The following is a 15000-nucleotide window of genomic DNA, read 5'->3' as shown; positions in this document are numbered from 1 at the left end:
TGCGGAATGATATGCACTTTAATACGAAGACTTAAAGTATAATAAAGTTTAAAATATCACGGCGCTTTCATTTTTATTCTTTTCTTATTTCATCAAGGAGTTCGCTGTTTGATAAAGAGCGTAAGCCCTCGAAATATTAACTTTAAATTATAAAACTTATAATTTAACTTGCGTTTGGTTTTTCCACAAGGTTATTTCTATTTGACAAATGTGAAAGCTATTCATTAATTTGAACAGGGAAAAACGGCAAGTTAAAATATCATTTAATAAGCCCGGATCTCACATATAGATGGAACTTTTGATAAAACATGCATATTGTTTTATAAAGTATTAACCTTCAAATCGCCCGTGTCCAACTTATAGTCCAATCGGATAATTAGTTTACAAATTACAGATATTTATGTGAAATAGCTGTTCCAAATTTACAAAGCAGTGTAAAAATTTGAATTTCATGTGTTGATAAAGCTTTGCTATTTTTTATTTATAGGAAAATATTGTTTAAGCAGAGCAGTAGCTTAATAAGTGTATATCAGATTCTGCTCCGTCAGAAACAACGAATAAAAGATGACATGATGACTTGAAATGCGAGCATATGAATGTAACAGAGCGCGGACGTGCATATGCAAATGTCGAGCCGTGAGTGAAATGACGTCACGATACTGAGAAAAAGAAAGAATATAAAAATGATAGAGATCACGTGAGAGAGGACGATCACGATAGAGACGTGGGTGACACATCGCCCGTAACAAGAAGTGACACTTGGCGGGAGAATCAGGAAACAAATGTCGTTGTTAAAAAACACTTGAGTTATTACTTGTTCTATGTTCCTTTGCGACTTAGACTGCGTACAACGTGTTGGGTCTCTTGTGTAAAAGCATGTAACTTAGAGTCCAATCGGATAATTAGTTTACAAATTACAGATATTTATGTGAAATATTGATCTTGAAAAACAAATTATACTATTGATCTTGAAATATTGATCTTAAAAAACAAATTATACTAAAAACCAATCATACTATTGATCTTGAAATATTGATCTTAAAAAACAAATTATACTAAAAACAAATTATACTAAAAACAAATTATTCTATTGATCTTGATAATCAAATTATACTAAACACACAGGGCGTCCAAATCCGGCAGTTTTTCTTGAAATATAAAAAGGGACCACAAACTCCGTTTGATTAATAATATATTGCTAGTATTAAATAACAGAGTAGCTGAAAATATCATAAGACATTGTATTCACCATTTTGCACGAGCACTTGCAAATGAGAAAGCTATGTTCAGAGTGGATGCCGCGTTTGCTCATAGTCGGTCAAAACGTCGACGATTCGATGCGTTGTTTGAACGCAACAATAGTTTTTGCGTCAATATCTGACAGTGGATGAAACACTGATCCATCTCTTTAATCCGGAGTAAAAATAGATAGACAGCTGAGAGATCAGCAGTAGATAAAAACCGTCCATCACAACCAAATACGCAAATATTGTGTTAAATTATTTTCCTTTTCAGTGTATATTTTATTGTAAGGATTTAAAAACAACAGTGAATTTTTGGTTAGAAAGTTGAAAATTAACATTTTTTTGTTCTTCTTAGTTAAATAATTTTTACATGGTATTTTTCAGTCTGTTCTCTTTAATAATACATTTGTTTCATAGAGTGTCATCCATATATTTTGAAGACTAAAAGTTTAGGCTCAGTTGTGACCTGGCGGTAAGAGTCTTGACTTATTGTCTTCGTCTTGAATTCGTAAAATTCCGTTTAAAATTATTTTTCTTACGTTTTTGAATTTTTGAGATGAGGATTGGTTATTATTTGGATCCATCAGACTACCGTTCTTATCGTGTCATTTTCAACAACGTTTCAAAATTCCCGAGTTCAACCGAAACATTCTCGGGTTCGACAAGATGTACCTGAAAGTCGGAGGTTACCTCAACCGAAACACTGTGAAAATGATATTTATTTTTCTTGTGTATAAAAGGGAATATCTCAAGTTTATTATTTCTGTCAATATTTTATGAAAGCAGTGTTGATATTCGTTAAAACGTATTTATTAAGGATATGAACAAAGCTTGTTTCTTAGAACTGCACACCTGTGAAACTCTCTTCCGTTTACCTGCTTTCCAGCTGACTACAATATTGCCGTCTTCAAGTCTAATGTAAACAAATTCTTGATGAGCCGTTCCCCTTAAGTAATTCGATTTACCAAATTTACACTTCTAACGAATACTATTATATTGTCCTTTTCCGTGAGGTCCTGGATATGACCTAAAACTATATCCGATGGTGAGGCCCCAGCTTGCGGGCCTTGGGGAGTGTGGAGCCACCCTTTAATTGCCATTGCTCTCAGGTCCACTCTGAACCGGAGTGGTAGTACCTGTTAGGGTCCCAACTATGGGTTAAATAGAATCCGACTTAAAAAACAAATATACCCCATTAAAAATCGTTTCTCAAAATAACTAGATTCGGCATTAAATAACCTGAAAAAGGTTGATATGCCATAAAACAAAAACAACCAACCAACTTTTTCCGTGAACAAAGCTTCTTTCTTAGAACTGCACACCTGTGGAACTCTCTTCCGTTTACCTGCTTTCCAGCTGACTACGATATGGCCATCTTCAAGTCTAATGTAAACAAGTTTTTGATGAGCCGTTCCTCTTAAGTAAGTCACACTTCTAACGATTACTATGATATTGTCCTCTTGACCACTGTAAACTCTTTACCCCTTATCCTCGAGTGGCCTCTGATAAGTGGTGATTCCTTTGTAAAAAAACAACAACATATTTCCATATAAATATCTATGACATCATGTGTAAATTGAACTTTGTATATTTTTTTCCAAATAGTTTTGAATTTTTGCATCAACAAGTTTTATAACACTTACAAAATTTATTAATCAGTTTTTGATATCAATGCGGAATACAAACCGTGCTGAAATAATAACGTTGCTGTTTAGAAACCCATTTTAACTAAATTTTGCAACAGATTTTTCTATAAGTTGGATTTTAAAATATTTCTTTATTTGTATTAAAAATATTCTTTAATTTAAATTGTTTTTGTTTTTAGGTTTAAAAAATTATCTTTCGTTCTGTTTTCATTCGTTTGGATTTAAAAAAAATACGCATCGTTCGTTTACATTTTTCAATATTATTTATACTTCGTTTTCATTTTCAAAAAAATACTTATCGTTCGTTTTTATTTTGAAAATTATTTACGTTAGCTTTTTCATTTCTATTTAATTATTTATTGTTCGACTTTAATTTGCTTGTTCTTTGTCTAAATTAATGATGCTATTTTTGGAGTATTTGATTGCCTCCTGTTTAAAGCATACGTAATGTTAAATATGTAAATATTTTTTAAAATTCATATTGAATAAGTTAAGTTCTTCTTTTTCTTCTTTTTAATGAACTTTTACAGTAAATAATAAAGATGTCCTGAGTAAAATTAATTTCCCATACAAAAAAGTTCGCACAACATTAATATCTGTTAACTGTTTAGTACATGATCCTAAAATTTAAAAGAAGTATCTGAATTTTCACAGATGGATTCCACTCTTTCTCTCCCTTTTGCATAAAACTAAATTAAAGTGAATATAACCCACATTACATCTATAATCTGTGTTCCAAAATTCATAATAATCGTTAATTAGTCTAAGAGAAAATCCTGTACGTACAAATACAGGGTGGAACAAAAAAATTATCGCCCAAGAAAAGACGACATGATTCTATTTCCGTTTAAATGAAATCAATTTTCTTTTCTTTTTTTTTGTTGGCCCGTTGTGTAAAAATCCCAACAGCGATAATAGCCTTCTATCATGTCTTAAAATGACACAATGTTCAACCATCGAGATCGAGAAGGCGTCGCTGTACAAAACATGCTCTCTACCAATCCAAGTTATAACAACAGGGCCATTGCCAGCACCTTTAAAATTCAAATCCGGACGGTTGGGGGCACAGCTCAACGAACTTTCTGGCCATGGTTATGATCTTTGGTGTAGTTTCAAGTGAGGGCCACATCATGCCATCTCATATCTTCGAACTCAGTTAGAAAGTCAACACCAAAGTGTACCTGGATGTGCCGAAGAGTGTGATGATTCCCCTGGTGGTATCAGGTGGACGCTGGCAGACCCTAGGTGTGGCAGCAGGACTTGGCACCGACCCACAAGTCCAAAGATTCTTTTGATGGCTTCAGAAGGAGTGCTACGACTTTGTGACCTTCTCTCATTGCCCCCTCCCCACCTGTCTGAAGTCGCTGAACTACTTCGTTTGGTCATACGTCAAAAACATCACCAACATGACTCCCCACAACACCAACGTCAGCCTGATCGCCGCCATTCGCTGAGTATTTGTCGAACTCCCGCCAGCGCTCATGGAAAAGGCAAGTTCCCAGTTCGAAACTCGTACCGAGGTTGTGATTGAGGATGAAGGCGACTACATTGAATAGATGTCAGCTTTATTACATAATCAAGTTACCTGAATTGATTTTTTCATTAAAGTTTTTAAAATGAAGTTGTATTTTATTCTTTAGAGCGACACTTTTATCATTCCACCTAGTAGATTTTTTTAAAAGAAATTGAAATGTATAGAGCCATACTTTATTAGTATGTACTGACTATAAATAAAATTAATACGAACCTAAAATATTTGAATTTTCAAATGAGAAGTTATTTCCATATTTAAATTTCACAAAGCCGAATGTATCTAAAATCGTATCACGAAGGGGTTCCACCGCTATTTCCCTCACTAAATAAAACTAAATTAAATTTATTACAGCCAACATTGCCACTCCTTACACCTAGCAGGTCTATTCCAAAATTCACAATGATCATATAATTTATTTAAAAGTGAATCATATAGATACAAATATAAAAACACATGAAGAGACTTTTTTATAACTACTAACAGACTGCTCGGCGCTGCCAAGTCATAATATCCGCTTAAATATGGTTTTTAATTTATGCAGATTACGTATTTATTATTATAGAGACAATTCTCTATCGATTATTATCGATTATTATATTGTACCAAATATATAGTACTGATATCCGAAGTAAAAAAAAAATGTATGACTTAAGTGCCATCAGCAAGAATTGAAACCGTATTAATTAGCCGCTGAGCCACGCGCATATAAATTGTTCATAAAGAACGTTGTTTAACCTACGAATGTAGGTTTATGCCTGTAAAAATGTTTAGTCGACTACCTCTGTCAATGTGAACTGTTCCACATGTCCAAATACCCTATATACCAATTTTCAACTCTGTAGATCGAATATTCAGAGAGGAGTTTGGCAAAGATTTTTCTAACACCGACAAGGTCACTTATATATATATATATATATATATATATATATATATATATATATATATATATATATATATATATATATATTTCCCTGTGCTGAAACGTTTTCATCTAAAATTCTCTGCAGTTATGCAGAATGCATAAATAGAATTCAGCATAATAATGATAGAAAATCAATGAGTAATTAATTAACGCCCGTTTTTCAAATGAATACGCAAATTAGTTAACGTTAATGTAGTCGCTTGCATATACATGACTGAGTATATTAAAAAGTTCGTTATGATAATTTTTTAAATAGAAAAGTAGGCTTTTAATATCAGTGTCAGAGCCAGAAAAAGAACCCAACTTTATATAATTGTATTTATTATATGATGGGTACTTTTTTTTTTTTTAGCTAATTCTAAAGAAATTTATAGCGAAAGTATTTTTACGATTGTTTTAAAGTCAATTTATTCTAGAATCTATATTATAACGAAAAAACATTCGCCTTTTAAACTACAGACAATAAAAAAAACTAAATAAAGAACTCCTCATCAAAAAATTCATGAAGCGTATTCCCAATAGGATACAGATAAATTATCTTTTTTAGTTTCAGTAAATTTACACTTTATTGTCATCGAAATATCCTCCATTCAGCATTATTAGAAGTCAAATAAGTAATTTTTATCAAGGTCTTCAAGGTTTGTTTTTAGAATCGCCAATTTTTAGAATTGGAACCGCCAGCAATAAAAACAACCCTTTAAAATTCGACTGAAATACTGAAATTAGGCGAACATTTACTAATCAATTTCTAATACTTGTGGTTCAAATTTCATAAAATCAGAGGTCAGGCTGACGATTCTCTGCTGGGATGTAACGTATACGCCTCTGTAACTTAATTGTCCTGAATATATTTTCATTATATTAGTTACTCTTTCTCTCTCACTTCCTCCCCTCCCTCTTTATATATATATATATATATATATATATATATATATATATATATATATATATATATATAAATTAAAGATAGAAGTAAAATAACACTTTAATATATCATCAGATCAATATGTAAAAGCAAAAAAGCAAAAAAAAAAAAAAACTATTTAGGCCATAGCATTTCGAAGCTAAAAGCTTTTTTACCAGAAGAGGATGAAAGCCAGGAATATACATTTACAAAATTCAATATTTATATATAACATTCAGTCAAGCTGATGAGACGTAAACGACGAAATACCTGTCTGTGAATAATTTAACTTAACCCTATATATATATATATATATATATATATATATATATATATATATATATATATATAATTCTCTATCTATATAAAAGCCAAGTACGTCCAAGGATGGAATACTGCTACCATATCTGGGCAGGAGCTGCTAAAAACAGCCTATCCTGCCTTGACAGAGTACAAAATAGACTTCGTGGCTTAGTGGGGGATGCCCTTTTTCTCTTCCCTGCAACCTCTCTCCCACAGAAGAGACGTTGCGAGCCTATCCTTATTTTAATGTTATTTTCATCGCAGGTGCTCGTCTGAACTCCAATCTCCGGTACCCCTCGCCAATCTTTCACGAAAAACACCCGTCTAGCTGAATCCACTGTCAAAAAATTTTCCCCACTCTTTATCTGTGCCTAAATCAAAACGTAGATTCCATGAACAAAGCTTCTTTCTTAGAACTGCACGCCTGTGGAACTCTGTTGCGTCTGCCTGCTTCCCACCTGACTACAACCTGGAAGTCTTCAAGTCCAACGTAAACAAATTCCTAATGAACCACCCCTTAAGTAAACACTTCATTAAATCTCCACACTAACGTACTGTAGTTGCAATAACCCTTATCCCTGAGTGGCTTCCGGGCCTTGATAAGTGGTGACCACCGTATATATATATATATATATACATATATATATATATATATATATATATGAGGAATAACAAATGTGCTGAATTACGCGTGCTAGATCGTAGATGTTTTTGTCAAATTTACATAAGTTTGATCCTCCACAGGTACTTTCGGTTTCATGGAAATACTGGAAACTCGACTCGAGAGGTTAAAGGTACCGAATGTATCTGATTCATCAGCCGACGTTTATATAGTTCTAATGACATTATCTCAACGTCAGATAATGGATCGGTCACATTTGGTAACCTTAAACGCGTGGGTTGTGTTTACTGGGTTTCTTTGAAATTGTTATCAGATTTTTTTCTATAGATATCAGCGGAACGCGCATCCCAGGACATTTATCTGCTGGTTAATAATAAAATTGATGCACTGAACAGGTAGTGTGTAAAATGTGGTTCTGTCTACAATTAAGATCAAGACATATGAATCAAAAGTTTTTGCATGTTTGTACAAGAGGCATTTAAAATCATTGTAATTTATTTTATGAATATTGTTATTACATATCACAATTATAATATATACAACAACAACAATAATAATAATAATAATAATAATAATAATAACTGTTATAAATCACTTAACTTATTGTTTAAAAATGACTTTAATTTGAATATTTTGCTTAATACAATTTTATTTCGAATACGCAGAATAAGAACACGGCACAAAAGATAGAAACAAAGTTAGTTAGTTATTCGGTTGGTGCAAAAATATTGTCGTTTTTATTATATATATATATATATATATATATATATATATATATATATATGTACATATATATATATATATATATATATATATATATAGATATATATATATATATATATATATAGAGAGAGAGAGAGAGAGAGAGAGAAATAAAAAGGAATAAACCGAGTTATGTGTTCATCAACGCTTCATCTTTCTTCCGAGACTTCGTCTGGATGAATGAGTCTTAAAATAAAGACGAAACGTTGATGAACACATAAATCCGTTTATTCCTTTATTTCTATATTTGGTCGGAATACTATTTCCATTATTCTCATCATATATATATATATATATATATATATATATATATATATATATATATATATATATATATATATATAGATGTGTGTGTGTGTGTGTGTGTACGTCAAAAAACGACATTACTTTTGCACCAACCTACTAGTTAGATTCATTGATAGATAGATAAACAGATAGATAATGTGCCAAGATAGTCAAATATATATAGATTATATTGAGAGAGATTTGGATATCTGTCTGTTTACCTACCTACCTACCTACCTACCTACCTACCTACCTACCTAATATTATATGAAAGAAACTTTCTGTGTGTCTCTCTCTGTGTGTGAGTTTGTTCTCTATGGAGTAGAAAACTGCTATCCCGGTTTTTTAAATGAAATTTAACACAAAGGTATTTTATGTGCCTGGCAGTGTTTTTAGTTAAGTTTTGTATCAGAATATCTTCGATAAGTATCGATAATCGATAATCGAAATTAAAGAAGGAACACACACTTACACAGCCTAATACCACAAGTGCATTTGGGAAGTGTTTTTACAACACAAGCCGAAAGGCACGACCTATAAAATTAACAGTGTATTCTTTGATATAATAAGGGCGCGTTCGAAATGAATGTTTCTGTTTAAAGCACAATTACACCATAATAATTAACTTTTTTCATTTTAAACTTAAATTTAAGCCATTATGACTGCACAAGCAATAGTGGCAGGCATATACAATCAACAGTAAGTTCTTTGATATGATAGGGGCGCGTTCGAAATTAATGTTTCTGTTTAGAGCACAATTGAAGCATGGTCCTTAACTTCTGCATTTTAAAGTTTAATTCAAGCCATTATATATATATATATATATAATTTGATAAAATCAAAAGTAGGTTTTGTACAGTTCAATATAGACTACAATGTATTGTTGACCAAGTTACTGCGGGAAGGTTCCTTCCCGTGCACCGCGATGGATCCTAACTTAGGCAAGCAATAAATCGATTTGATTGAAAAACTTCACCGATTTCAATGACAATAAAAATATGGGAGTGCGAAACATTTGTTGATCATCATTCAATCCCGGGCAATGTCGAGTCTCCCTGATAGAACTAGAATAGGTGTGAACAGGCGAGCTAGATATCAGGTTGGTTCAAAAGGTTTTGCCGGTTTGTATAAGTGGCATTTTAAAGCATTGTAACTAATTTTATGCATATTGTTATTACGTCACCATCATTAATTTAAAACTATTTTTTTTTGCACATTACTAAAGCATCATTCATATTTATCTGAAATATACTCACCAATGTTGACCCAGATTGACCTTTCTCAGTCAGCAGAAAGGGGGTCATATTTCATCATGATAATTCCCGTCCACACGCAAAATACTGACTAAAGATCTCATAGGAGAATTTAGTTAAGTTCCCGCTCTGCATATTCTTCTAATCTAGCTCCCTCGGATTGTCAATTATTTCGAGAATTTCGAAACAACAGGACAAGAGAAGATGGAACATGAGCTAGATTCATATTTCACATGAAAACCTATAAATACATACTTGACTTTATATATAACTAGTCTGGTGTTTGTAGGTTTGTTTTAAGCAAAAAAAAAAAAAAAAAAAGAAATGGTAATAGGAAGACTGGCTCGAACCCGTAACGCGAAGGAGGAAAAGTACGTGAAAAAAAAAAAAGAAGCAAAAACGTGACGTCTTTGCCGTTGCGTCTATCGCCAATCTAGAAGGGTCGAAGGTTTAAAATAAGGCTAGTCAATCGAAAAGAGGGGATGACTTTCGAAAATACAGGCGAAAAAAGCGAGCCATGTAAAAAACTGCCCAGTTGAGAGTGAAGGAATTAATATTTATAGCTAATTTTTCGATATTTGTCCGAAGGGTTGAGCTTCAAAACGATACCAATCTCGTGAAAATCCGTCACCTCTGTCGAGTTTTAGGCATACATACATGATGATTGCAACGTCTTGTCAGACGAGTGCCACTCCCTCAGACATTTAAAATCCATGAGCCCAAATGTCTGAGGGAGTATCTATACAAATATGATGTTACAGAGTCTTAGCTTTGTACGACAGCTAAGTCTCTCTCTCTCTCGGTTCAAAATGTTGAGATCCAGCAACAAGCAAGAGCAAGATAGCCAGCAACAAATTAAACTGCAGACCAGCTTAATGCGGGTACTGGTCTTCCGCTTTACGCTTTTTTAAATCAGAGATTTGCTTCTCCTAGAAAGGTTGCCTTCACCACGGCTTACGGGAGCCCTCACCACCCCAATACACACACACACACACACACACACACACACACACACACACACACACACACACACACACACAAATATACACGGTGCTAGTTGGCCGTTGACCCAGAAAAAGAGTTCATTCGCCCTTTGGCATACATACATACATACATACATACATACATACATACATACATACATACATGCATACATACATGCATTTAAACAGACGGGTGATATTTATATCATAGACGACACACACACACAAATAATGCTGGCCTTAACAGAACTGAGAGAGAGAGAGAGAGAGAGAGAAAATAACAAAATACCAAGGACATATGTACGACATAAAAAGAAATGAATCTTAAGAAGATATCCATCATTCCAGTCATTATAGGAGCAACCGGGCTAATGAAAAAGAAACTATCTTACGAATACACCCGGTGAACCAAGTGCAAGATAAATACATGCAATTGACCTTAAAGGGACGGTTAAAATCTAAAAAAAAAAAAAAAAGATCTCTCGGTTAGAGTAACTAATGGAAGAATGTTTGGCATTCGGTGGAATGCCCCATCCCCAGCAAACACAAAGTTATGAAAAATTAAAACAGAGAGCAGCACACACACACACACACACACACACACACACATATATATATATATATATATATATATATATATATATATATATATATACTGAAGAGAACTTGAATGTCTACTAGACACTGTTCCCGAGTATTTAAGGTCGCTCTATACATGGGTTTGTCAGGTATGAGGGTACTTTTCCCTACAAGTAAAGTCTGACTAAACATTCAAGAATCGCGGCTCAAATAAGACATTCTCTATATGTCTAACCCACACTGTAATGTTACCTTAAGTAACCCACGAAGCTGGATACTCCACTAGACCTAATGAATTCTAATCCGGGAATCTAGTAACACCGTTAAACCACAAGAAAGGTATACTATAACATATTTATATTGGTTAATTGTGGATAGGAAACTTGTTTTCACCTTTTTTTTTTCTAAACACAATGTTTCATATGTAAAGGAAAACTTTAAAGGAATATTCTAATATCTATGTATCTCATAGAGAGACTAAGTGTTAGCCCCAGGAACGGGGGCCCCTTGATTTCTGAAAATTTCGAATGAAGTAAAATAAAACGAAAAAATATATATAAATCTATATATACATCGCAATCGGGAATTTAGCATGGAATCAGGAATTGCATCGGAATCGGGAATAATATTGAAAGTACTTCTTTTAAACTTCTTCACGGGGAACATAAGTTCGAAAAGATACATTGAGAGCATTTCCAGGGCCGCTGCGAGAGAAAGTAAGCTCTCTCTACCGTGCTAGAAAATTACTTACGCCTGAAAGTATCCTGTACCTCTATAAGGCCACCATTCGCCCATGTATGGAGTATTGTTGTCACATTTGGGCAGGTGCATCTGCTGCTTGTCTCTCACTCCCGGACAGGGTTCAAAAGAGAGTAGCCAAACTGATAGGTCCTGAACTTTCATCTAAGCTTCAACCTCTGTCTTATTGACGAAATGTTGCATCCCTTTGCCTGTTCTACAAGTATTTTAATCGTGAATGCTCCGACGAGCTACAAGCACGTGTACCCCCCGACGTAAATATCCCCGACAAACCCGACAAACAGCAAGATTCCACCCCTACACAGTAGAGATCCTTAGATGTTAGAAAGCCTTCTACTCCTGTAGTTTCTACCTCCAAACTGCTAGACTTTGGAACTCCCTTCCGGGATTCTGCTTTCCCAACTGTACTGACATGCAGAAGTTCAAGTGTAATATGAACAAACATCTTGCTGCTCATCTCCCTTCATAATATCCCTGCAACTTATGTCCCCGATAGTAGCCCCTACATTAAAAGTGCACTGTGCCTTGTTTGGGGTGAAAATATATATATAAATAAAAAATTACAATTAAATGTACCAAAATGATCCAAGATGGTAAAATTAAAGTATATTATAAATATTAAAGAATTAATATTTATAAAATTATCTCAGCCAGATGTAAAAGCTCGATAAAACAATATATATATATATATATATATATATATATATATATATATATATATATATATATATATATATATATATATACGTGCGCTTGTATCAAGTCTTCGTAAAAAAACAAACAAACCAAAAAAACAAAACTTTTGAACTTACCTCAGGTGTCTTGTCCTCTTGTGAGTTTGATGGTAGGTAGGTGTCGAGTTCTCCCCACGCCGTGTGGCCTCGCCCGCCGGATATGAGGAACACGTAGCAGACGCAGCTAAAAAGCTGCCACGTTGTTGAGGTGATTGTATGCATGAGGATAAGCGTTGTCGCACCGACTCAGATAGAATCGCAGCTTAAAAAAAAAAAGATAGTACCTTTGTGAAACTGAAATAAGTGATATTATAATTATTCCGTACCTATGGCTGCGATAACCTTATAATTGGTACATCACTTCGTAGTGTTTGTTTTTCGTTAATGTTTGTCGATGTTCGTGCTCAAGAAGGATGGCGTGTGTATGTGTGTGTGTGTGTTTTGTTGCGTGCGTAATGTTGTTAAAATATTAAGAAGTTATCGTTCAGATGCTGTTGCGATACTCGAAAAAATATTTTCTTGTATGTATTTATAATGCGTTAATTGTGTTTAATGCATTAATAGTAACCATAATAACAATGATAGTCTGGGTGGGGGGATAAGAATAAAATGCGGATGGAGAGTTAGAAATAGGTTTAATATGTGACGATATTTCAGAGATGTGTATTTGCCTATTTAAAATAACTTCACGGACTTGACAAAGTGTAGTCCTTTAAATAAATAAATAATAATATGTCTTCTTTTTTTTTTTAAAGATGTTTTGTACATAAACACACAGATGTATATATGTATATATATATTAAAGTTTAAGTGCGAGGTTTTCAAACTCACAAGTATGAGACGTATATATATACATACGAACAACTAAATTTTTGTTTTAATTTTAGATGGACGGGGTGGGGTTAAAAGAAAAGTAATTTAGCAGTTGACGAGAAGTATTCGCGCGAATTAACAAATACTTGCGCACGCGCTGTTGCCCCATATACCGTTAAAGTTTAAAGATTTATATGAGTTCGCAAGAAAATAAATTCATTAAAATTTTTGTTTGTTTTTGTTTATTTGGTATGTGTGGTTATCCAACCAGCTTAAATGGGTGGATTTAGTGACAGTATCTATTATTTTGGATGGGGCGTGGGGTGCGGATGAATGGTTTGTCTTTGTATATAGTTGGCAAGGGTGTGTATGTATATCACAGTTTGGTTTTAGAAGATATTGCGGAGTTACTGTCTTTTATATATACATATATATACACAGACATACATGCATATGTGTGTGTATATATATAATGTTTTTTTTTTTTCGAAAATTATCTTTTATCGTTGTACCGTACTCCGTTGATCAATGTTTCTTCTCAGCCCAAACCTTTATACTGTTTCCTGGACTGTTTATCAGGATCGGTTTTATTCGTGAGGGAAGGGAGGGAGAATGGGAGGAAGGAGGGATATTCAACTCCTTCCACACTGATGATGGGCTGGAACGACTTCTTTCTGTTTCACTTTCTTTCTTTCTTTTTTCCAATACGGTCACTTCCCTGGTCCGTGGTTGATTAGTTACTTCGTATGAAGGCACCGTAATAAAGTCGCACACGCAGGCGGACACAACCCCCACACAAGATATCTTGACCTACAACCTCCAGAAAACACACGCGTATGAAGTTAAATCGGAAAACATACAAATCTGAATGTTCATCTATGTGTATATCTATCTATTTATTATCCATCCATTATCTATCTATCTATCTCTCTATCTCTCTGTCTCTCTCTCTCTCTCTCTCTCTCTCTATATATATATATATATATATATATATATATATATATATATATATATATATATACTAGCATACTGCCCGGGTGTTTGGAGGTATACTGAGCAAAAAAAAACAAAAAAAAACAAACAAACAAACAAACAAACAAACAAACAAAAAAGGTCAATTTTTTTTAACTTTGACCCTATTATGACCCCTTTAACATTTATTGTTTTGGGCTCAAATAAAGTGATTAAGTTAGATCCATGTCCAAGGAACCTATATCTAAATTTAAAGTGTGTAGACCCAAAATTTTCGGAGGAGTTTGGTAGAGTTCTCAAAGGTCAAGCCGTTGAACTTTGACCCCGTAACAGCCAAATTTCTGATCAAAACCGATCACAAAGATTTTCACAAATCTCAGTAACCTGTATACTAAATTTCGAGTCTGTAGACTAAAAATTGACAGAGTTATTGCGTAGAGAAATTTACAAAGACAGACACACAAACACGTTCACTTTTTTATATATATATATATATATATGAGATCTCTCTCTCTCTCTCTCTCTCTCTATATATATATATATATATATATATATATATATATACATATATAATAAATGACAAACATTTATATTCCAAATTTCATAATATTGACCATCTTACAATTTATTCCTTTAATTCAGTTGACACATACAGTTATTGACAGTATCTGTTTCGTAGCACAAA

At 33.5% G+C, this 15000-nt stretch overlaps 1 protein-coding gene across 3 annotated transcripts in view; it reads right to left on the bottom strand.

The window, feature by feature from the left end:
• Nucleotides 1-14176, bottom strand: part of LOC145258216 (uncharacterized) — a 164043-nt gene extending 149867 nt beyond the window's left edge. For all 3 annotated transcript variants that reach the window (XR_013864079.1, XM_080116159.1, XM_080116160.1), the window contains exon 1: nt 12609-14176. Coding sequence is in view for 2 of the 3 variants with exons in the window: in XM_080116159.1 (XP_079972285.1) it covers nt 12609-12752 (144 nt within the window). In the remaining variant the exon portion in view is untranslated. The remainder of the gene's footprint in view (nt 1-12608) is intronic.
• Between the last annotated feature and the right edge of the window lie 824 nt (nt 14177-15000).

Source organism: Euprymna scolopes, chromosome 33 (genome assembly GCF_053919585.1).
Source record: "Euprymna scolopes isolate OS-2025 chromosome 33, ASM5391958v1, whole genome shotgun sequence".
In the NCBI taxonomy this organism is placed as follows: Eukaryota; Metazoa; Mollusca; class Cephalopoda; order Sepiida; family Sepiolidae; genus Euprymna; species Euprymna scolopes.
Note: the sequence above shows the minus strand (reverse complement) of the source record. Positions and strands in the feature narration are given on the sequence as shown.